At 40.4% G+C, this 24,155-nt stretch overlaps 1 protein-coding gene across 23 annotated transcripts in view; it reads right to left on the bottom strand.

Annotated features, from left to right (window-relative positions):
• Positions 1-211: 211 nt before the first annotated feature.
• NRCAM (neuronal cell adhesion molecule) overlaps positions 212-24,155 on the bottom strand; it is a 267,353-nt gene continuing 243,409 nt past the window's right edge. For all 23 annotated transcript variants that reach the window (XM_078060013.1, XM_036084020.2, XM_078060015.1 and 20 more), the window contains 3 exons: positions 12,487-12,618; positions 11,590-11,668; positions 212-2,711 (listed from right to left, as the gene is read on the bottom strand). In XM_078060013.1, coding sequence (XP_077916139.1) covers positions 2,474-2,711; positions 11,590-11,668; positions 12,487-12,618 — 449 coding nt within the window. In that variant the 3' untranslated portion in view covers positions 212-2,473. The remainder of the gene's footprint in view (positions 2,712-11,589; positions 11,669-12,486; positions 12,619-24,155) is intronic.

The following is a 24,155-nucleotide window of genomic DNA, read 5'->3' as shown; positions in this document are numbered from 1 at the left end:
AGGGAAGCAGCCCCTGCTTTCTCCCACCGTTTCTCGAAAGGCTGGCCGTATGTCCACCTGCTGGTCGTTACAAATTCCTTGGCATGCCCCCTATTTCATGGGCTCCGTAGTATACCTGTCTTCGGTTCTGTGTTAATTTTCTATGCACGTTACAGCCTTTCAGAGGCAAAAATAAAAATCTGCACTATTTGAAAACATTAGGAGACAGATGTTGGACAAAGTTCAAGATCACAAAGAGATCAAGACGGTTTAATAGTGATTTTTTTTTCATGGAAATCCAGTCATATCTGCCTGTACTTTTAAATACACCGTTACTTCGGACATTCACACTCCACTAGGAACATGACTTATTACAAAAGAGAGAGGGATGTTTAAAACCACATTTAATTTTTAATACAAAATCTGTTGCACTATTACAGAGGTGACCCCTTCATGCACAGATAACTCTAGCGCCTACCATTATGGAAGAGTAAAAACCGTACTTTTACTGTCCCCCCATCCCCCAAACAACGGCAAACTTAAAGTCACTCTTATCTTTGTGCTCACTGGTGCCCAGGCAAGCCTGTCTTGTTTTTCTGTATTTCCATTAGCACGGTTGGTCTGTGAAGAGGGAATATGGAGCCGTGGAAATAGGGTCATCTTTACCTGGGATGACTTCAAACTGGGCTCTGCCTACACGGAGTGAACAAGCCTCCTGAGCCCTACAGGCAAAGCTCTGAAGATTCCATCTAGAAACTCGCTGTCAATATGTCAAAGCGCTCACTATTTCAGTTTCACAGCAAAAAAGGGAAAATAAAAACCCAAAAGGTATTTAAGGAAATGCTTTCCAATCCCATGCACTGTATTTGTGAGCTAACTTCTTAGACAGTACGACGTCAACATTGGTTGCGTGTTTATTCGTATGTAACACCTCTAAGCATATAGCATCTACACTTTCAGTGTATTTACAGATTCAACAAAATATCTACATATAAAAAGCTTTACTTAAAATTAAACTTGATGCAAGTTATGAGAAACCAATTTATTGGCAAATGAAACTGAGCATTCCTTCAACCATAGGTTGTTAGAGGATTTCATATTTGGAGGTAAACCATTTGATAGATATCGTTGGTGGATACGGTAGGATGTGTATGTTTGTTTTGGAAACTGCAGACGTAATCCCTTTGACTGTTGTCCTTGTTAGCACTCGTCAGATTTCTGAGAGTCGGAAATGTGTCCACAGCAATTTGCATACACACTGTTTAATGCTGCAGAGAGTTTCAGAAGCTGCCACCTAGGTAAAGGCCTGGAGAAAAGCATTCCTGTTGGCATGCTGTTGTCTGCTTCCGGTTTGGGAATAGATTTTCCTTTTTTTTTAACAAAGATTCCCTACCAAATCGACAGCCCTCTGACCCAACTGGCTTGCTTGAATAGAAACCACAAAACCCACAGAATCAGCATGCGCTCCAGGAGGTGCTAAGGCTTTTTCTTTTTATACACACGGGGAAATGCTCCTTACCATCAACTGTCTGATTATTTTATTTTCACGTTTCCTTTCTTTCAGCATTGGCCGTTTCCAGGACCTCTGCTTTCTAGAAGTTACTTCTGGAGCACGCCAGGAAGCTAGGGCTCTGCGTCGGCCGTGCCGACTGCTACCGAAGGCAGCGTGTTACGGAATGCTTCCCATCTGAAGGCACTGCATGTGTCTTGCCCTGTGCTTTCTGGAATCATTTTTGAAACTGAAGTGGAGTGACTCGTTTTCGATTCTTTCGGTCTGGCGTTCGTGCCACAATGCACTGCAATACACATTATGCCTAAAAACAACTGACCGTAGAGAAGATGTGAGAAGTCGAACACTGTGCTGCTGTAATACCCAGAGGAATAAGGGGCAGAGGCCGGTCACAGAGTCTCGGCAAAGCATCAGCAAATGCGACGGTCGTCATGAACTCATACAGCAAGGATATCCTGTACATACTGTTGCTAACAGTCTCCCAAAAAGACTAACGACAGCTAGACATAGAGTCACCAATTTCACCACAATGTCCACAAAGACATTGGAGTTCTAGAGAATTCTACAGTAACACTCTTGACAATGAAAACGGAATTTGTATTTCAGGGGTTCAGCTGAGGAGAATATAAACAAAGTATCAAACCATGTTTTAATAAGGTACACAGGTATTCCTTTACACGTAGCATTTTTCATGCATCGTATTGAACTGTATCCCGAAGAGCAAATAACGTGATCGGTTGATGATGTATTATTTTTATCAGTTCTGAACAAGAATACCTATTTTGAATGAAAAAGGATGTACTTTGCACTGCAGTTCACATTAACAAATCATCTGAGTTATGTTCTTGTTTGCACCACTCTCATAATATTAACGCACAGCAGAACACATACTTTCTGCCTGTGTTCCTAGTACGAGAAGGCAGACAAACAAGTGCTTAAGAGAAACATTCTAGAGAAATGGGATATTGGCAGAGAGTTTACAGATTAAACAAAGGAATTCATGGCATTGACAGGAGAAGGTGCCTCTGAGCTTTCGTTTCCTTCCGCTGGTTCTTTCTCTTTCTTACCACTGTATTGTCCAATAAAGGAGCCGTCCTCATTGAACTGGCCATTCACCCCCTCTCCATAGTCAACTAGGCTGTCATCGCTATCTTCCTTCTTCACTGTCCTGTCTGAAGGTGTCCGACTGCCTTTTTTCAAAGGCTTGTGGTCTTCGGCATCACTGGAAGAAAGAGAAAACGTTTTTGTCAGGATCGGCATTTAGGTCAAGTGCTGTGTTCTTAAAGATCGTGCATGCAGGTTACGATAAAGCGTGTGGAGTCGCGAGCCTCGCTAGCCAGATCTAATCGTCAGGTGGACTCTGATGGCTGGGATGTGGTTGGGATGAAAATCAGGTGCAGGAATGGTTTAATCATGAAGTCTTCAGTAGGTGGATGGCTTCTCACTGCGCATGTCAATGTCAATGACAGATTCTCACTCCCGATTCGGAAGCAATTGAGAAATAGTCACAGGCATTAAAAAAGGAAGAATTGAGGAGAGTTGAAAATCATCACTACTTTGAATTCAAAGGAAAGGGAAAACTTATGGCAAGTAGAGAAGTTAGTATGTTAAACTGTGTGAGATTCTCGGATTCCTTGGATATGAATGGAGAATGATTTTGGTTAAGTGTGAAATATGAGGAGTTTTCTTTTCTGAGCAAGAGGAAGCAAAATCCTGCTTTTCAAATAATTTTGTTATTGAGTGCAGGCCAGACTGTAAACTTTAACCTTACCTTTCAAGAGACCTAGAAAGTCCATTAAAAGGATGCAGAAGAAACAAATGAAAACAGCCTAAGAAGAAAAGCAAAATCCTTATACTGATAGTAAACAGTATTTTTTTTTTTTTCTGTCAGAATTTTAGTTAATGGGTCAAGACTGATTAATTTGGACAGAGACACAGTTGGCCTTCAGAGCACTACTTATCTGTACTATTAAATGGCATGTCAATATAGTCTAACGAGCGTGAGTGATTCAAAAAATGTCAGAGGAAATTTTAGCTCTGTACTCCCTTCTCCCAGGGTGGTATGTAGCCTATCCGTGTTGGACGGGAATCTGAGGAGCAGGATTTTAAAAACGTTATAGAACTCAGTTTCTTCCCCTTTATTTCTCTATGAAATCCCTTAGCACAATATCTGGGAGTAGGAGCGTATATTTTAGAACACCCACCCACACGGTTGTGCCACTAGGAATGCACAGTAACTGACTCTTTAAAAGGTAACATTTGGTTTAAAAAAAGAAAAAGATAAAAGGCCACGAGAGCATTCTGTTTCCTTTCGAAGGACAAAAATGCAAGGCAGAATAGGAAACATAAAGCAGTATTATTAAAAAGTGGAAAGACGTAATGTCAAAAAGAGGTTGTGTCAGCGGCCATATCTCACCTGGCAATTTGTGCCAGGCTTTTACGCACCCTCTGTCTCTGACAGTGAGCTTTGTTCTAGCCAAGATACACACATTTCGGGATGCACAAATATTCTGGCTCTTTGGCCAATAATTCCTACTAGGGTTTTCAATTTTTCTCCAAGAAGAAAATCTCAACACTGCAAAAATAATACTTGCTTAACAGGACACGGGTATCTGCTATTGGAAATTACCAGTTGCAACAAGACCCAAGTTCTTGTCACAGGCCGAATAAACGAGATGATCACCACTGCTAATTGACAACTGCGGAGGGATCACGGGACCTTGGAGTGACCTGTGTTTGGGGCCCTTCGGGGGACAGAGCATTTAATCTCCAACCTGCTCTGAGGATAAAGTGCACATCTTTAATCATTAACCTCTAGGCTGTGCTTGAATACCTCCTGTGAAACATTGCTCATGACTTGGTGAGGCCCTAAATTCCATCCACGTGTTCAATAATGAGCAGATTTTTGTCACCTGGATTCCATTTGTTCATTTTACTTTATAGGACCAGTGTTCCAAGGAATACATGACAGGAAATTCTAGTCTGTGGCAGTTCTTTGATCCAGCCATCTACCCATGCATTCAACCATTCACATATCTAACACATGTTTATTGAGTGCCTGCACTGAAACTGTTCTAGTCATTGGGGATATAGCAGCAAGCAAACCAGACTAAAACCCCGAATTCATTAAGCTTACTTCCAATAGGGGAAAATACAGAAAATAAACAACCAACATATGAAAACATTAGCTCCCTAGTGTGTCAGAAGGTGATTAGTGCTATGGAAAATATGGAACTCAGTAAAGGGGATGGAAGGTGTCAGGGGAGGGTGTAGAAGTTGACATTGAAACAGGGTGTCCACGGAAGGCCTCAGTAGAAATGACATCTGAGCAAAGACTTAAAAGAGTTGAGTGAGCCAGGTGGGTAGCTGGAGGGAGAACCATTCCGGCAGGCGCAGCAAGCAGTGCCAAAGAGCTGCGGTGGTGGCAAGCCCGGCGCGTTCTAGGAACGGAGCTCGTGTGGCTGCAACCGAAGCGGAGAGAGAGCAGAGTTAAGTTAGGAGGGGGCAGGGCTAGATGAGGAGGATTAGTGCAAAAACACAGGAGTCACATGACTGTGACCCGGATGAGAGTGGAACGCTGGGGTCACACAAAGTGGTTAGATTATGAACATATTTTGAAAGCAGCACCGGAAGGATGTCCTGATGGATTGGATGTGGAATAATAGAGAAAAAGACGACACCAAGATTTTTGGTTTGTGCAACACAGAGGATGGAATTACCCTTACTATGGAAGGCTGCGTGTTTGGGGTAGAAGGTCAGTAGTTCAGTTGTGGACATGCTAAGTTTGCTACATTAGGGGAACCACTCCTTTCATCATTTTATGAATCTAATATAACAATGATACCTAAACCCAACAAGAACACTTTGAGAAAGTGAAATTACAGGTGAATCTCATTCAGGAACCTAGATACGCAAATCCCAAAGAAATCATAGCCCACGGAATTTAGCAATCTACTAAAAGGATAGCATAGCGTGACCAAGTTGGGTTTATTCCAGGGAATGCAAGTTTGTTTCAGCATTAAAACATCAATTCATATTTTTCAATTTTAGCAGAAGAAAAAAATGTGTTATGATTATTTTAGTGGATTCAGAAGAAGGTATTTGGTAAAATACAACATCCATTCACAATAAAAACTTCAATACTCTAGGAATATAAATATCTTGATTGACCTGATTAAGGGTATTCACAAGAAACTTGCAGTAAACATCATCTTTCATGGTGAATGTTGACAGATTTCTGTTTCACATCAGAAATCACAGTAGGGATGCCTGTTCTCATCACTTCTAACCAAAACTGCATTGAAAGTACTAAGCAATGTGCAAAAAGAAACAGAAGGCGTATGTTGTTATTTATAACCAATACAGTTACACTCATGTAAAACACCCAAAAGGATTTACAGGCAAACATTAGAATAAAAAGAGAGTTTGGTAATGTTGCTAAATACTATATTAGCATAAAAGTCAATTTTATTTCCATACTTACAAATAACTGGAAAATGAAATAAAAAATGATTCCAGTTATATCATACAAATACGAAGTATATAAGAACAAAACCAATAAAAATGTTTGAAGTTCTCTATGAAGAAAATGAAAGTTTTATTCAGTTATTAAAGAAGAGCTAAATAAATAGAGGAACATACCATAAGTGTGGACGGGCAGACTCAAATATCATAAGCATGTTAACCTTCTTCATATTGGTCTTAAAAAATTCATTTCCAATAAAAACCCAGCAGGTTTTTATGTGGATCTTGGCAAGCTGATTCTCAGCCACATATGTAAAGGAAAGGGCCAGGAATATCTAAAATATTCTTGAGGAAGAATAACAAAGTTGGGGGTTTTGACTTATCAGATATCAAGACTTATTAAAAGCTACAGGATTAAGATAGTGTAGTTTTGGTGCAAAGATAGACAAATCAAACAAAGGGCCCTGAGATATTTGGGAGATCTTTCTGTTGGCTTTATTCCTACATCATATTTCTATCCTATCATAGCTGAGATTATTTTTAAAATCCTATTTTCTAACTCTTTGCTGGTACACAGAAATATAATTGACTTCATGTTAATTTTGTGTCAAGCAACATCACTAAATTCTTTTATGAATTCTAATATTTTCCTGATTCATTTGGATTTTTACACACACACATAATCCTATCAGTTATGAATAATGACCAGCCAAGAAGGGGCTCCCTAGAAGCATCCATTCCAGCTTTTGTTTTTTTTTTAAGTAGGCTCTCCACACCTAGTGTGGAGCCCAATGGGGGGCTTGAACTCACCACTCTGAGATCACAACCTGAGCTGAGATCAAGAGTCGGATGCTTAACCAACTGAGCCACCTTGGCGCCCCCCATCCATTCCAGTTTAATGGTCATAGTGGATGAGAGAGAATCTACAGCAACGTAGGCTGTGCTTGAAAGAAGAGAAGGAAGGAAGAGGGGTGTTCTAGCCATACACAGAGTCTTCCCAGGAAAAGCTTTTCCAAGGCAGCTCAAGATCTTTCTAAGACTGGTTTTTAAGAAGTGGTACAACGTAATGTCATACTTCAGTTAGAATCAGGTTAAATGGGAAAAAAATCATATGAGGCACCAGCCCATTACCTGGCATGTGATTTGTGCCCAACAAATATGAGTGCCCATCTATCTACCACCACACCTCCTCGATCCACTCCAGGCCCCCACCCCAGAGAGCTTCTTTTTCTCACAAATACCCTGTGTAACACACACTCTTAGAAGCTTCCAGAGCTATGCCTGGTTACAATGCCGTGTTGAAGTACTGTATTAATGCTTGCCTTTTTTCAACTCAAAGATGAATTCTATAATGAAATAGTAAACAAACTTGCTTTTGACATCGTGTCAAGGGAAGTCGCTCTGTCAAGTTTCAGTGTGAAAGCACAGCCTCCCACATGAGAGGAATTTAGAAGTTATGGAGGATGACTTAAAAGTCATACACTTATTTAGCTACATGGTATTAAAAGCTTAAAAATATTCAGCCATGTTTTACAAGAACTGTTAAGGACAAAGATTCAACAAATTTCAAACTAAGTCATAAAATAGTACATGTGGCTCCAAAATATATTTTTGATCCTCATAGCCACGCATGAAGATGGTTTTGCAGTGTAAAGGAATGTTCCCATCATGGTACCAGAACTCAGCTCCTGCGCCGCGTCCTCTGGGAAGGGTTCCCACCTCACCTTCCTTCCATCCACCCAGTTAGCTTTGGCTTCCAGCCTGAGCTGTATCTCTTTCATAGCACTTTTCACATGATGCTGACTCTTCTTTCATTCCCTGGATCCCTCACTAGACTATAAACTAGTGAGATAACATTCTATCATTTTTAATATCCCCACAGCCTGGCATACAGTCGGCACTCAATAAATACGGGTTGAATGAATGAATTCATTGTAAAATCGCAGTAGAAGAGATGGTGGGCATTTTTAGAAATTTTTCAGAATTCTAACATCAGAAAACTTTTATTCCTCGTGAATTTCACGATGTCCAACAAAGCATTGGAGTATATATATATTTTTTCCTTTCTCTTACCCTCAGGATGAATTTTAAGGAGTTCACCTTTTTTGCAGTAGCACTTCATTCAGGGTTACGCACACAGGAGGTACCCATTGAATGTCTACTGACCAAAATCCAGCAGCGACAGACAAATCTGTGATCTTTCGGTCTGACTCTCCTGTGGTCACCATCCCACCACTGCCAAATCTTGCCGCAGTTCGATTGACTTTCATGACCCAAGGCCTCCCTCTAAACGTCCATCATTATTTATACTGTTCACACACCACTTTATGTTTGTGTGCAGAATAAATCTAAAGTAGGTAGCACATGTGACCCATCTTCACATCATTCAAGCCCAATGAGCATGAGTTAGCATGCTTGGAACAGAACCATGTTCACTTAAATGACAAGATTCCCATGCCCAGAGCCTCCATGTACGCTATGGGTTCAAGTACCACGGTCAGAGTCTTTATGACCTAGGTTCATCCTGGTTTTTAAAGGAATGGATCTAAAGAATAAAGAAAATACTTACATGGTTGGTTGCATTGTTTCTCTGATTTTTCTATATGCTAGTAAGGATGCAGATCCTACTGTCTGTATAATTAAAGAAACAAACAAAGAAAGCTGCAGGCTTCCACCAGAGGGTCACTGCTTGGGGGTGGGAGTTGGAGGGAGGCACAAGGTTACAGCTTACGGAAAAAAAAAAGTCAAATTTGGCCGTTGAAGTTCCATCCCTCTTTGCACTATGAAATATCCCCTGGCTCAGAGCCAACCATGTAGAAACTGTTTCATCCTCAAGCTGGAGAATGAGCAAGTCATAAACAGAATTAATTTACATTTAGCAATAGCCCTACTTTTGTCTGTGTTGGCGCGTGATCCGCATATTAATTTATTTTCAGAATGAAAAAGAATAAGCATCAATAAATAACACAGAGCTCAAAACTTCCAGAAGGTGCAAAGCAGAGAAGGGACCCTGGTGATTTAGGAAGGAGAATGACACTTCAATGTATTATTAAAAAAAAAAAAAAATCTGTTGTAATAAACAGTTGGAACCGTTTTCATTCATCGTAACATCTAAGAAACTAAAAGTCTTTTTTTTTTCTCTTTAGGTAGAAAAGAATCCACAGGGAAAAGTTCTGAGGTAATGTCAAGACGTCACAGGACGAAGCCACGGCTGTAGGTGGCTGGGTGCTGGGGAAAGTGACCTCGCTTGTGGGACTGACTGTCCTTACGGACTTGGCAGTTTAGGTGAAAAAAAAAAAAAATTCCTGGGCTGTGTATAAGTTTTAGACACCCATCAGAACCTTCCCTTGGTACCTCCCACATCAGTGTAATTCTATGTGTGGCAAACAGTTTTGTCTTCACACATGAACCAACGGGTCTGTACTTGATAGGCCCGAAGAAAAGTCTTTTTCTTCTGAGGAGCTCAAGGCATGAGTTAAAGACAGCCATGTGAAAACGCCTCACAAACATGTCACATATGCATGAACACCAAGACAGAGGAATGTGGCCAAAGAAATGTAAACACAGTGATAATGAGGCCAGTCACCAAATACTTGCCGTGGACTGCTCTGGAAGCCCAAATCATATTAAAGGTTGTTAGCAGACATCTCGTGGAGGAGGTTAGAAATTGCAGAAACTAGAAGCCTTCAGGGATCATCTAATAGTTGAACTGTATCATTTTACAGATGAAAGAAATGGAGACCCAGACACATCAAGTGCCATATCTAAAGGAACCAAGGGTAGGGCTGGGTTGACCGTAAAACTAAGTTTCTGGATTCCGGGCTGGTTCCTATTCAACCTCGATTTCAATCCCATTTCTACGGAGTAGGCAGCATGGTCGCCCTGAGAACGTCACATTACATCAGACCTTGGTTTCACACCACTGTAAAAGCAAGCTGACATCGGGGAGCCAGGAGGCGAGCAGTACATCACTAGATCGATTTAAGCACGATGACGGACAACGGGAATGTAGGAGGTGCCATGCTTTCTTCCCGATTAATGCCAATACAGAGGTGTTTCAGGCTACATGGAAGATGAAGCTTCATTGTAATAAAGAAGGGAGTGGTGTGCCTAACTTGTGTACCATTCTAGCCACAAAAACGCTAAGAAGTTATTTAGTTATTATGGCCTCACCTGCTTTATGGGAAAAACATGTAGAAGAGTGAATTATATCAGCGAAGACTACAACTCACCCAGGGTCACACATGGCTTCCCTAGGTTACAGCCATCTGCATGCTGCCCTACCACGTCCTGTGGAGAGTGGGGGGAGGGGGTGCCCAGGAAGCTTCCACAAACTTTGAGTCCCAGAGTCAACATGTGATATCCAGACAACCCTCACTAGACATCTTTCTGTATCACGAGGTACAGAAATTCTGAGAAGTTTTACGAATCATAATCATCTCTGTGGAAGAGAAGATGAGAATACCTGAAGGTGTAGGTGCTGAGGCACAAAGTCCAAACACTTGTATCTGCATGGAAACTGATATGAAACCAAATGTATCCAAAATATATGTTTTTTTCAATCAGTTATCATATTTCTTATCCTTAGCATTACTTAGCCCCTCATGATATTGACATGGAAATACCAAAAATGAGCTCCAGAGATGAGTAAAAATTAGCACAAATATCTATAAATGTCATCTGGCAATCACAACAAGGAAATATTTTATTTCACCTAAAAGCCTTTTCATGTGCCAAAAAAGGCTCAATCTGGGCTCAGTGCATATTTAAAAGACTATATTTCTATAATTAAGAGGCTGATAGAAAAAACAAGGTATAAAGGCATTTTATAAATAGAAGTATTCCTTTGGAACACCCAAATCCCAACTTTTTAAAGGAACAAATATAGAGCTTGTTTCTGATTTTAAAAATGTCTAAAATAATCAACTATTTCTTTTTAAAAAGACATACAAATCCTAGGTAAGAACATCTTTATTTAAAGAGTCTCTCTCCCTCTCCCCCCGCCCCTTTTCATTATTTAGCACATAGGTTAAAATTTATCCCTAACGATGGAGCCAAGCCAAGAATGTATTATCAAAGTCCTGTGAATTAACACACTGCCTAGAGGTCTATGATATTCTTAATAATTTACAGCTTCTAAAAGAACCTTGCCATCCTTTCATGATTAATGGACAGGACATGGGTATTTCTTTTGGAAAAAGCATCATCAAATCCAGGATTAAAAAAAGTAACGCCAATTTTATAAACTCACTAGTTAGAAAATGACAGGTGTAGTTTCCTTTATAATGCAGGTTTTGTAGGGTCTTTACTGTTGCTTTAACTCTTACTATAACACACCAGCTTTTCCTAGGTTGAGCAATACAGCGATGCCTCTGGAAAAATATGGTGGGGTGGAAGGTACTCTGTCTCCAAACCCATGACTAAAATGGAAATTTATTTTTTAATGAAAAGTGAGAATATTTTCATTGGGGATGTGTAGCCATGTAGACATGGAAGTGTTTCTAAACTAATATTTGAGGAAAATAGCAATGCCACAGAGCCTGTCCCTGGCCTCATCCTATTGGCAGGAGTCTGTATGAGCACAGTGTGTGTGCAGGGCGGGAAGGGTGAAGGGAGGCTGAGAAGCAGTGGCTCACCTGTATTCTCCAAAAGTGCCATCGTCTTCCTTCATAGGCTGGATTTCAGGATCAGCATGAGCATCTTCCTTCTCTTTGACTAAAAAATTTCAAAGTGATAACATTACCTATTGATTCCATGTTTCCTTATTCAAAGTTTTAAAGACTGAACCCCTGAGATGTATAGCAGTAGAAAATAATTCTATACACAGCAGATGTCATACCACAACAGATGCATTATGTGGCCATGCATATACTTTGCTGTTTTAGTCTCTTTGAGACAACCTAAGAGAATGAACATTTGTTAACATATAAAGTCGACTTCCTGTGAGCATCCTACTGATGAAGAAATAAGTCTGAAGTCTCTAAGATCTCTCCCCTAGTTGGCCCATCTATTCATTAACTATATTCAAGGTTACAAATTGTTTCAGCACATCTCTTCTTTTGCAATTTTTTTTTCTTGTCACTGAAGGGGAAATGGCCAAGTAAAGAAAATATAAATTCACTGGATCTACTGAATTGAGGAAAACATTAGCCATAGAGGAAAGGCAATGTTACACATCATGATATCAAGACTCAGTTCATGTAGTATTTCCTCCAGAAGATTCCATATACCTTCCCCCTCTGCCTGTTGGTTTTAGGTGTAGCAGCTGTGACTTAGGTGGAACCTAAGGAAGCAGAGTCACTAATATCTTCAGAGAACAGATGAATTTACTCCCCCAGATATCTTCTGATCCTTGACAATGTTTAGGCTCCCATTATAAAAAAAAGGGATCAAAAATTGTTTGGACAGAAAGTCCAAATTTATGGCTCTGGGAAAATATGCTTATTGCAATCTACATGATCACTCTCATTATTTCTTTATAGTTTTGAGTAATTATGCAGCGTTCTAAGGCAATTTTAATCTTTCTTTCTTACCTGGATATTTACCACCCTTGTTTCTTCTGATGAAGCAAACAATCAGCAAAATTAAGATAAGGAGAGCGACAGCACACATTAGACCAATGAACCAGCCCTGAGTCGCAATATCCACCTGCCGGCTCGCCATTGCTGGAAAACAAATCAGTGGCATCAGGGGGCATGGCTTAAGGGGGAAATGAGAACTGTTGTAGTCTCTTGCAGTAAAAAATTACCATAGTAAATGAGCTTTTATACATTTTACATGTGCCCCAAATTGAAATCTGTCAGTTATCAATCAGGAGTTATATACAAACTTTGAAAAATCTTCATTAATTAAAAAATTCAAATAGCGAAATCTGAATGCTAATACCATCAAATGCTAACGAATCTGGCTAAACACTGTGTTCACAGTTATTTTAACTATATATTCTCAATAGAAACATAGTCCCAAGTCAGTTTTAAAAGTACTGTCTACAGATAAACTGTACATTAAGTACAATGGTAAGAATGTAAGACTGAATTTTAAACAGAACAGAATGTATACATCTAATGGAGTATTTTTCCTTCAAAGGAACTGCTTTTGGAGGCTAACATATCATTGCAATGATGTTGCCATTTTTCAAAATGTTTTGGAAATCTTCTATTAAAAAAGAAAACTGTCCACATAAGAAACCTATCCACATAAGACAGCCAGCCTTATTATTTTATATAGCATCTCAATTTGCACCTAAAACGTTACTTAGATTTGGTATTCATCTCATTTACAAGATTTGGTTCTAAAAGATTTTTGGAAATTTCTGAAAAATCCAATTTACCCTCAAAGGATCAATATTTGATATTCAATATTGCTTTGGATCCATTTAAAAGACTTTGAAAGGTAGCTTGATCAGCAGAATCATTATTGGAATAAATGACCAGTTTAAAGAGAAAATACTCATTCACATATATACATAGTCTTTGTCTTCATCTATTCTGTTTGAGTCAATAAACGTGAAGCCCCGTATTCAACTAGTCCCAGTATGCAAATCTCCTAAGAAAAACACAGAATAATTAGCATTTCTGGTATTACTCAAAAGTGTCAATCAAATGGGACAAAGTGCAGCATCAATGGCTATTCAGACATGCCCATGAGGATTTGTTTAAATAAATTCGTATGAAACTTTTTTTTTACAAAGGCTTTTATTTTTTTCTTTTGACCATAATCAAAGTAAAAGGTTTTCTTCTTTTGATTCACAAGCATGCCTATATCATACTTTTAATTTGATTGAGTTTCTTCTGAGTGCATTTAACATGGTTGGGTTGGGTATGTGTGATCTCTGGATGCAGAAACAAACACGGCTACATAGATCCCAGGTTCCATCCTCCACGGCCAAAATAGAACCTTGTTGCCTTATTTTTCTCCACACAAAGCAGAAGGCGAAAAACGAAATGCTTAAAATTAAGCATGAAGAAGGATGTGAAGAACGTGTGTGTATGTGGTTAAGAAATAACATGAGAAGTGGAAATACACCATCTGGATTATAAATCAAACGCCAGTGGCCTTTCTCAATGGCCACTGGTGCCTCACTGGTTCGAGGGGTTTTGAGTTGTATCATGACTAGATCCAACCGAGGCAGGAGTGCGGGCTGTGCTCTCCTGCATACACACACTGTGACCATGACAATGATGATGGAGAAGAAGACAGGGATAATGAGAGCTAACATCCTGAAACTCCCACTATGTGCCGGGCACTATGCTGAGGGCAACATCTGATTTAATTTTCACAGCAGCGCTTTGAGGTGGGCGGGAGGAGTACACCCGTGCCCCAGGAACGGAAAGGACTTGCCCGACGGCTGGAGTTGGACTGAGTCTGTCCGACTCCCGAGATACTAGCTGAACGCTCTACTGCTCTCATGCCTTCCGGAAAACAAGCCCAGACATCAGATCTGCAGAAGTCTTCATGAAAAACACAAGGCTACGAGGACTTTCCATTCTGAGACAGGCAAAAGGATTTTAAAGGTCCATCACTACATGCTCCTTGGCAATGCGTTTTTTTCAAATTTGCACATGGTCTTTGATTGTGTGCTTTTTCGCCAAAACTGAGCATCTGATCGAAGTTGAAGAGTTAATCATTTATAGCCTTGTTGTAGAAGTAGCTGCATCTACATTTTCCATCCAACTAAATGCAACCAATAAGGGCAAAATGCAGTAAGATACCCAAACGCCAGCACAGACATTGACTCATAAAGATGGCGGTGGCCACAACTGAGCTGCCTGCAGGCAGCTTGCTACGTGCAACTATGCAAACAGTGGCAATGTTTCTTTCACAGTCGATAAAGGAAAATCCAAATGGATTTTGAATTTCTACCTCTATGTCTAAAGAAAAAAAGCATCAAATATGTTCCCCCCAGACTATGTAAGGTTAGGCAGACAGCGTGCGTTAACAGGTGTGTGAGTGTGCACTCGCAGAAGCGCACCCAAGTGCACCAGAAGTTGCTATAAAACAAAGATTAGGTAAGTGAAAAATAACTTTTCTTGACTTCTCATCCACAGAAGAAGGGACCTAAAGCCTGGAATGACTTCGAGAGGCTTCAATTCTTCCCAGCACATTCTAAAATCATCTTAACTGCAGATGCACATACAAACCCAAGTCCTGGCCACCACTGTGCATCACACACACACACACACACACACACACACACACACACACACAGAAGCCTGTGGGGCTTTTTCTTCTTGAATCTGGGTTCCAATGGGCAGGTACTTGTAGGATTGAGTAAGAGAATTAAAGAGGATTTTCAGTTTATTTACATCTTTACAATAAAATTATGTTCATGTATTTCTTGAGTAATCCATAAAGCGATAAATTAAACGAGTAGATAAAGAATATGAAAAAAGAAAATAAGCCAGAGGAATAAAATTTGCTTTGTTTCCTAGAAGTCCGTTTTAACAAGGGTTCTGCCGGCACATTGCCGCTGTCCTCTGGCTATAACCTGTGCTCTGCGGTAGTAGGCCTCTGAGGAAACGCTTAGAATAACAGAGTAATGTGGAAGGGACAGAGTGAATAAATGGCTATTTATGAAGAATCCATTAAGCCTAAAAATGTCCTGTTGAATTAAAATAGTTAGAAATGTACAGAAAGAGCAGGACATTTCCTTGGCCAAAGTTTGGAGACAGTACTGAGTTAACACTATTTGCTCCTGGAACTAAGGCTTTAATCAAGACTTACTCTTTTTCATAGTTTTACGTTTATATGCCAAAGGTGACAATAACTGGTTGCGGCCTTGTCCTACCTGTCCGCCGCGGGCACGTAGAAATGGCGCACCCCCGCGATGGCTCACCTTGAACGAGCTGTCAGCTGCCGCTGGCCCTGTAGGTACGGCAACACTGGAGGAAAAAACTTTCCTAAAGGGTTTGCCTTCTGTCCCATAAAAGGACAAAAAACCACCACATTTGATGTCATAGACGGGATCTAATTCGCCAGGTGTACACTGGAGCCTTCAGGGGACCAGAATACGCGCCGAGTGCCAAACGAAGTGGTCACTCCAGCCTGTTTCCCTCGGGACGTGGGCTCTGTGACCCCGGCGGGGGGCAGGGGGGTGTCGCGAGAGCATCTCCTCCAGCGTTGGAAGGCTCCCTCACATTCCAGCCCGGTGACATGCTACTGACCTGACCCCTAAGCGGGAAGGAGCACTGCCCACTTCGTAGGATTTCTGGACAGACTGAACGAGAGAAGCCGCTGGAAACCAGTCACCCGGCAGAAATTCGAGCTGATGAAATGCTAGCACTGTGACTATCGTTAGCCTTCCAGCTATCAGTGGACAACATGTCTCCCTGAGCTTTTCGTATTTTGAAATTAAAAGCCGTCGCTAACAAAAAACACCCTGTAATCCTGTTAGTTGATATTCCTCTTCGCAGTCTAACGCAGTGCTTTCCTAAAGCTCTGTCCACACGCAGTTGTGAAAACACAAGGAACAAAGTTACAGAAAAGTGGTTTTCTCTTTACACATTATGATTTTTGCTCACGAATAGCTTAAAATGTAGTTTGATAAGTTACCAAATATTACCTTTGATTTCTTGTTTTGAAACCGCTCGTGATTGTAGATCTTATACATGATGCATGACTTTATATGACTTTGAAAATCATAATGCTTGTGTAATGAAAGACACACACAAAATGCATTTTGCCTATGGGTTCTATGGCAAATGCAGCATCTCCTCAAGAACGCACGAGGCGATGGAACAGAAGTAACACGGATGGATGAATCACAAAGTAAGTCTGTGCCACACAGCCCTTCTCTAATTTAGGTCAGCAGGGATTATTCTCCATCTTATGAGTTGGTATGAATATTCTTGCATCTTACATGAACATTATTTTAGAAACTTTAATCACTTGTCACGTATTATGATACCATTCAAAGAACGAAAATTATGCAGGCAGTCAAATTTGGTGTGGTCAGAAGAGATACATGATATGAACGATGTCTCATTCTATTCAAGTATAATAATCTTTACCTCAGTTGTCTAACCAGACTGCAGGTTTGTGCTGATTATAGTCCCTTGTGACATAAAAAAATCGTGACTCTATCAAGGAATCATTTTAGCTTCAAAAGCATTTCAAAAATTCCATCCTAACTCCAAGGGAAGGTTTACACACGTAAAGGATGTGAAAAATTGAATTACCTACATAATGTAAGTTAAGAATCATTTTAATCTCTGTTTTTGTAATGGTTTTTGTCTATGCCATGATTAGAAGGTGATCTGCCCAATTCTGTAATTCATTTGATATAAAGAGCCAAAGACAATTAAAAACCCCAAGTCCCAACCCAACTGAGCCCCACAGAAAGACATTCATGGCCCTACCCATAACCCAACTCCACTAGGCCCCTGTCTCCAACTGGGCCTATCTCAAACACATCCTCTGAACTCACAAAACCAGAGTCCCCCTCAGCACCAACTCAAACTTGCTACGTTCCTGGCATTAGGCACCTTCACTCAAAGAAGCTCCGAGAACCATTTACAATGTCTTTCCTCCATTCTTCTTTGTCTGTGGGAGTTTTGCAAAAACAACAAATTTGAATATTTTGAGGAACTGGAAGTTACTTAATACTCCAAGAAAGGAAAATTCTTTATACGCTAAAGACAAAATCTAGACTGCTTAGGTTTATCGTTTTAGATGATTATAAATCTAGTCATGCCAAATAAATCAACTGAAATGAAAAACTATATGAAAATGTCCTCAAATAAAAATTGACTGGATATAGAGATTGCATATTCATTGTAGATATTCCCAGTGTATTAAATCTTCTTTTTAATGCAAAGGAAACTTCTTCACCTGCACTTTGCCTTATGAAATTATTGTTTCTCTAACAATGTTTATAAAAAGAATTGTTATACATTAAATAGTTCAAGTGAACTATGGAAAAATTGTTTTTTGAGGTTCACAAGATGAATCTTTTGGTAAACATAAATGCTTTCATTTTTTTAAAAGATTTTATTTATTTATTTGACAGAGAGAGAGCACACAAGCAGGGAGAGTGGGAGAGGGCTCGATCCCAGGACCCTGGGATCATGACCTGAGCCGAAGGCACCCGCTTAACTGAATGAGCCACCTGGGCGCCCCACTTAAATGCTTTCAAATTTGTCTAAGTTATAGATTCAACCTTTCCTGAGTATTCATTTTCCTAAAGGAATAATTACTTCTAAAAGTATTTATTTGTATGATAAAGGCCTGAGCAGAAAGCTGGACAATGTTCAACCTGTTGTCACAAACATTCATTGGCCACCCAGTTTATCACGTGTAGAGCAGGCTGCACTGGGGAGGGGCCATGGGTTTTCATCAATCGCTGAAAATTAAAGCTGCCCCGCCTCCTGGTGGACGTGGCCGGGGTGCACATCGGTGCCTGACGGGAATACATTAAACATTGAAACATAATGGATGTTCCCTCTAAGTGTTAATGTCCGGCAATTTCTGATAAAATTCTGGTGGGCGGTAGGGGCAAGATGACTAGTCAGTTTGATTTTTGCTGCTTCAAAGTCCAATTTGAACAGAGTTTTCTTCTTTCCTACTTGTACTTACAAATACAATTTTTGCTACCTTACTCTTGTTTACATGTTATAGGTATAGAACAGTTTTAAGTACCACAGTATGAAAATAACATATACAATGGGACATATTATGCCCCTTGTTTTTAATAACAGGAACAAAAGAGACTCCTAGCAATGTATAAAACATACAGTTTGATGGTTCAGTTCACTAGAATTTTTTTAGATAAACAGGATTCATTTAATTGGATCGAGTTATTTTTCAGAATGATCCACAGTAAATCCTTAAAAATGTTCTTACTCTCTTAAAATGCATCCCCCAAATTAACAAGCAGACAATGAAATTGCTTCTTAGTGCCAGCTACATCGTATTCAAAGTAAAGTTCACGTGCTCTGGCCCCTCCGACAACCCACTGATAAATGTCACTGGTCTCCGCAGCTGTGGCAGTAAGCTTCCTGATCCAGGGATTTATGGCTTAAGATAAATATATAACAGAAGAATAAAACAAACAAGCAATCGATCTGCAGCGTCCAACACACAAATATAAACTAAGATGAAGTCCTCTGAGATTGTGCAAATAAAATTAAAGATTTATTGCTGAAATTTAGGGTTCACTTGTTTTTCACTTCCATGACAGAAAGGGTTTTCCTTTATAAAAGCAGGAATAGGACATAAATGAATAATCAGGAATAACGATGTACAATATTCAGATTGATGAGTTCTGTTATATGGGTCCTGAATGATGTAAACTGTTGCCCATTAGATAGAGTCCCAGGAAACATCAGCCTTCATTTATGGATGTGGGGTGGGGAGGGGGTTGCTGAGCAATGCTGGGGGCAGAGGTAACAGAATCTTACTGCAAGGTAAACCCCAATACTAGGCAGCTGCTTCTCAGTTCTACTTATTAGCTCAGTGCGGGTCTTTAAAGACTCTGAGGAAAGGTTTACATCTACAGCCTTTAAAAGACATTATTTGGGGGTGCCTGGGTGGCTCAGTTGGTTAAGCGACTGCCTTCGGCTCAGGTCATGATCCTGGAGTCCCAGGATCGAGTCCCGCATCGGGCTCCCTGCTCGGCAGGTAGTCTGCTTCTCCCTCTGACCCTCCTCCCTCTCATGCTCTCTGTCTCTCATTCTCTCTCTCTCAAATAAATAAATAAAATCTTTAAAAAAAAAAAAAAAAAGACATTATTTGGCTATCTGAGGCTGACCGTTCTCTCAGCCTTCTCACAACAACCTAAACTAAAAATGACATACTTACAGATACATTAACTCGGGTAGTCACAAAAATAAGATCAATGTATAATCCCAGAGAAAATGTCCTAGGATAGTAAATCAGAAAGTGTCCAAGGGCTGACTTAAGCTCTAAAATTAAATTCCCAATTATTTTATAGAATTTGGAAGCTAAAGGCCTCTCCTGAAATTAACTTCATGAAATAGCATTTCTTAGGATCAGAAAGAGAGATACAGACAGTCCCCGACTTAATGATGGTTCGACTTCGGATTTTTTACTTTACAATGGTGTGAAAGCTGTAAGCGTTCAGTAGAAATCATACTTTGAATTTGATCTTTTCTGGGGCTAGTGGTTTGTGGTACGACACCCTCACGAGGCCGGGCAGGGGCGCCTGCTGCAGCTCCCCTCAGCCACGCGATCACGGGAGTGAACAACCTACACACTCACAACCATCCTGTACCCACGGGACCATTCTGTTTGCACTTTCAGTACAGTATTCAGTAAATTACATGAGATAATTAACATTTTATTACCAAATAGGCTTTGTGTTAGACGACTTTGCCCAGCTGTAGACTAATGTTCTGAGCCCATGTCAGGTAGGCTAGGCTAAGCCAGTTTTGGTAAGTTATGTGCATTGAATGCATTTATGACTTAACAATATTATTGACTTATGATGGGTTTATGGGGATGTAACCCCATCATAGGTTGAGTAAGTTCTGGGTGCCTGGGTGGATCAGTTGGTTAAGCGTCTGCCTTGGGCTTGGGTCATGATCCCAGGGTCCTGGGATCGAGTCCTGCATTGGGCTCCCTGCTCAGCAGGGAGTCTGCTTTTCCCCTCTCCCTTCGCCCCTCACCCCCTGCTTGTGCTCTCTCTCTCAAATAAATAAAATCTTAAAAAAAAAATAAGTTACTCAAGTTCTGTATATTGAAGAAATGAAATAATGCACTTGACTTCTGAGATAACTCACCATCCTATGTGTACAGTGTACCCTTCTGTGCTAAGGGAAACAGCAGAGAGCAAAACTGATTACAGAATTGTGTTAGGGTCCTTCTGTGGAGCTATTTGATTTTATCGTCTGAGATTTCCCTCTTAAAGGAGTAGATAATGATAGGAATATGATCAATCAACAGAGACAATAAATACGAAGCAAAATATTAATTTTCTTTAAGAAATTTTGGAATCATAGAACTGAGGAATTTAATCTTGGTGTATTGATGGGAGAGGTCAAGGCAGAAGCACAGTGAAATACTTCCAACAGAAAAGCATTTAGCTTATTCTTAAGGACAGTCAGAGAAGATATCATACTTTTATCACAGAGAATCCCAAGGTTCCTCGCTTTTACCCTCCACTCACCCACTTTCTGGACTGCCAGCCAAGGGACTGCGAGTGTCATTTCTATTTGGAGCTTTCTGCAAAGCCTGTCTCTTGTCTCTCTCCCTACCCTAAGTCTTTCTTTGTAGATCCCACCAGTGTAGCTCCCTAGATTTTAGCTTCCTGAACTACGTGTGTGATCCTGTCACTCCCTGTTTGAAAGGTGCATGGCTCGCCTCTGCCCACAGGTAAACACTCTTTCCTTAGCAAGACATTCGTGGTCCTGAAGGATCATTCACATCTGGCCTCATCTACCTCTTCAGTCACGGCTCTGGGTACAACTGAAACATCCTGTGGATTTTCAAAGCCCATGCCTTTGCTTATGCCTCTTACCAAGAATTTATGCACCCCAATCCCCCGACTCATCTGTCCAAATTCTATTTGTCTTTCCAGGCCCAGTTCAATATTACTATTTTTGTGAAATTTCTCCTGATCCTTTTGAGCAAAATAAATGGTTCCCTCCTCTATGCTTAGATAAAATATTGTTCAAATTACTAGTTTAGCATCTATTTTTACTCTTCTTTAAAAAAAAGATTTATTTATATATTTGAGAGAGAGCGAGAGAGCATGAATGGGGGGAGGGGCAGATTGAGAGAATCTTCAAGCAGACTCCCCGCTGCGTGCAAAGCCTGACATGGGGCTCGATCTCACAACCCATGAGATCACGACTTGAGCAGAAACCAAGACTCAGTCACTCAACCAACTGAGCCACCCAGGCGCCCCTGTTTTTACTCTTTTTTTAATGTGTTGGTGTCAGCTGCCACATTTTTAGCATATCAAAGGCAAGGTCTGTCTTACCATCCTGGTACACAGTGCCTTAAAAAAGGCTGGTGCACTTTATGCAACAGATAGACTTTAGCTGTTGAACTGATTGAACTTTTTATATAGTCATTTTGTTGTTGTTCTTTGGGCCAAACTTTAAACTTGATTTTTGTTTACATATTCTTTAGCTTTTCCTTGTTTCTTGACCTCATTGGTAGTGGTGGGACCAACTCTGGTGTAATTATACAGTGAAGAGTCTGACCACAGAGAGGATTTGTCACCAGCTCCTTGGTGCCCAGCTCTGCTCCGTCCTGACTGGCTGACCACAGTCTGCTGCTAATTATGTCAAGAATCACGTTCAGTTTCTGACCTGTCAGTCTCTCCCTATTTCTGTACCCCAACTGGTCACCTGACAAGAGTGTTCTGATGAATGGTCCCAAGGATGAGAAAGTAAAGGCTATGGGTAAAGCCATGTCCATCCAACAGCAACACTGGCCCAGAAGGCAAATCCGTTAGCTGTGATTTTTCAGATCACTTCTATAGATGCCTTCACAGGTTTATTTTCTAGAATCCCAGGCCCTGAAACTATTTAAAAGGACACAGAAATTAAACAGATGCAGCTAAACAACCACTACTCTTACACAGACATTGAAGGCTTTATCCAAACAAGGACACGGATCCAAATAAGTGACTCCTAAAGATCTCAGGAGTGTGTCCATGCCCAACTAAGGCATGGGAAGGGAAGGGGTGGGTATGGCGCAGTCAGCCAAATGGATTGTCCTGGATTCTACTTAGTGATTTAAATGCTCCTTTTTGCAATTACATATTTGTAAGTTTGGGTTTCATTAACATCTCTTAAAATCTGTAAGAAAATTTAAAAAAATGTAAACTCGGATGCATCTCTTTTCCCCTTCGATAAGAGGTGGACTGAAGCCACCAGAGGCCAATGCATCCAGAGCTGACGATATCACACCTGTTTTCTCTCAGCGAGCCATCTCTGATTCTTTCATCCTCTTCTTTTTAAAAAATATTTTATTTATGTATTTGACAGAGAGAGACACAGCCAGAGACGGAACACAAGCAGGGGGAGTGGGAAAGAGAGAAGCAGGCTTCCCGCAGAGCAGGGAGCCCAATGTGGGGCTTGATCCCAGGATCCTGGGATCATGACCTGAGCTGAAGGCAGATGCTTAACCGACTGAGCCACCCAGGAGCCCCTCTTTCAAAGAAAAAGCGAAAAACCATAAAAATATGAAAATTTAGCAGGATCATAGAGAACTTTCCTTTTTCTCCTCTCTCAGAGAGTAAATTGTATGGAGAAGAAAAAGACAGAGAATAGAATTCATTCTGAGATCAAAAAAAGAGATATTTTTAAGGAAAGAAAACCCAGGATAACAAATTATTTCTTGAGCTGTTAAAGTCTTAAGGCATTTGCCTTCACTTTATGCAAGCAATGTTCAATGGCTAGTGCACTATTAAAAGAAGCAATGTAGAAAAAAAATAAGGTTAGGTTTAGGTTTTTAAAACACATTTAAACCCTATTTCTCTTCTTATCTGAGATCCACCCGATTTCAACATCAGGGGTTTTGTGAACCTTCCGACAGTCCATTTTTGCTTGTCTCCATCATCGTAAGCAACTCACAATTCAATTTAGTAACATTAAATGGTAGAACCTAAACTATTTTAATAAGGATTTCTCTTAATTGGTTTTAATTCATTAACATCAGTGGATAATTCTTTTTTCCAGTGAATGCATGCTGTCTTCTACCACGGCAAGTCAGTGGGAAACTCAGGCTCACTCACAGACCGCCCTCTTACAGCGCAATTAACGCAGCTACTGACTCCAGGCAGAGCCCTGGGGACGCGTCCACCGGCATCGGGAAGGAGGCCAGGCTTTCTCTGGAATGCTTCAGTGAAAGGTTACCAGGGGAACATAGCAGGGAATTATTGTAACACAACCAAGGACCTTAACTGATATCTAATTAAGCCAGGCAAGGCGCATACACGTAAGGGGGAGGCTTATATCTTTCTACCATACTGTGGAAATTTTGAATTTTCACAGCCTTGTTCTTTCAAGACTCAAAGCACACAGATAACATTATTAAGATTACTGAACGTGGCTATTGTATTCAGTCACTTCAAAATCTATTTGATCTACAGTTTATTATTTACCAAGGCTATGAATATAAGCAGATTTCTTAAAAAAAATAAATAAATAAAAGATCTGAATCAGGCTTACTCACACAAGATCTGAGTAATTTCGGGCAAGGCACTTCTTTCTCTTGGTCTTCTTCTTCATTC

This window comes from Halichoerus grypus, chromosome 12 (assembly GCF_964656455.1).
Source record: "Halichoerus grypus chromosome 12, mHalGry1.hap1.1, whole genome shotgun sequence".
Classification (NCBI taxonomy): Eukaryota; Metazoa; Chordata; class Mammalia; order Carnivora; family Phocidae; genus Halichoerus; species Halichoerus grypus.
This window is presented reverse-complemented; position numbering and strand designations above follow the sequence as displayed.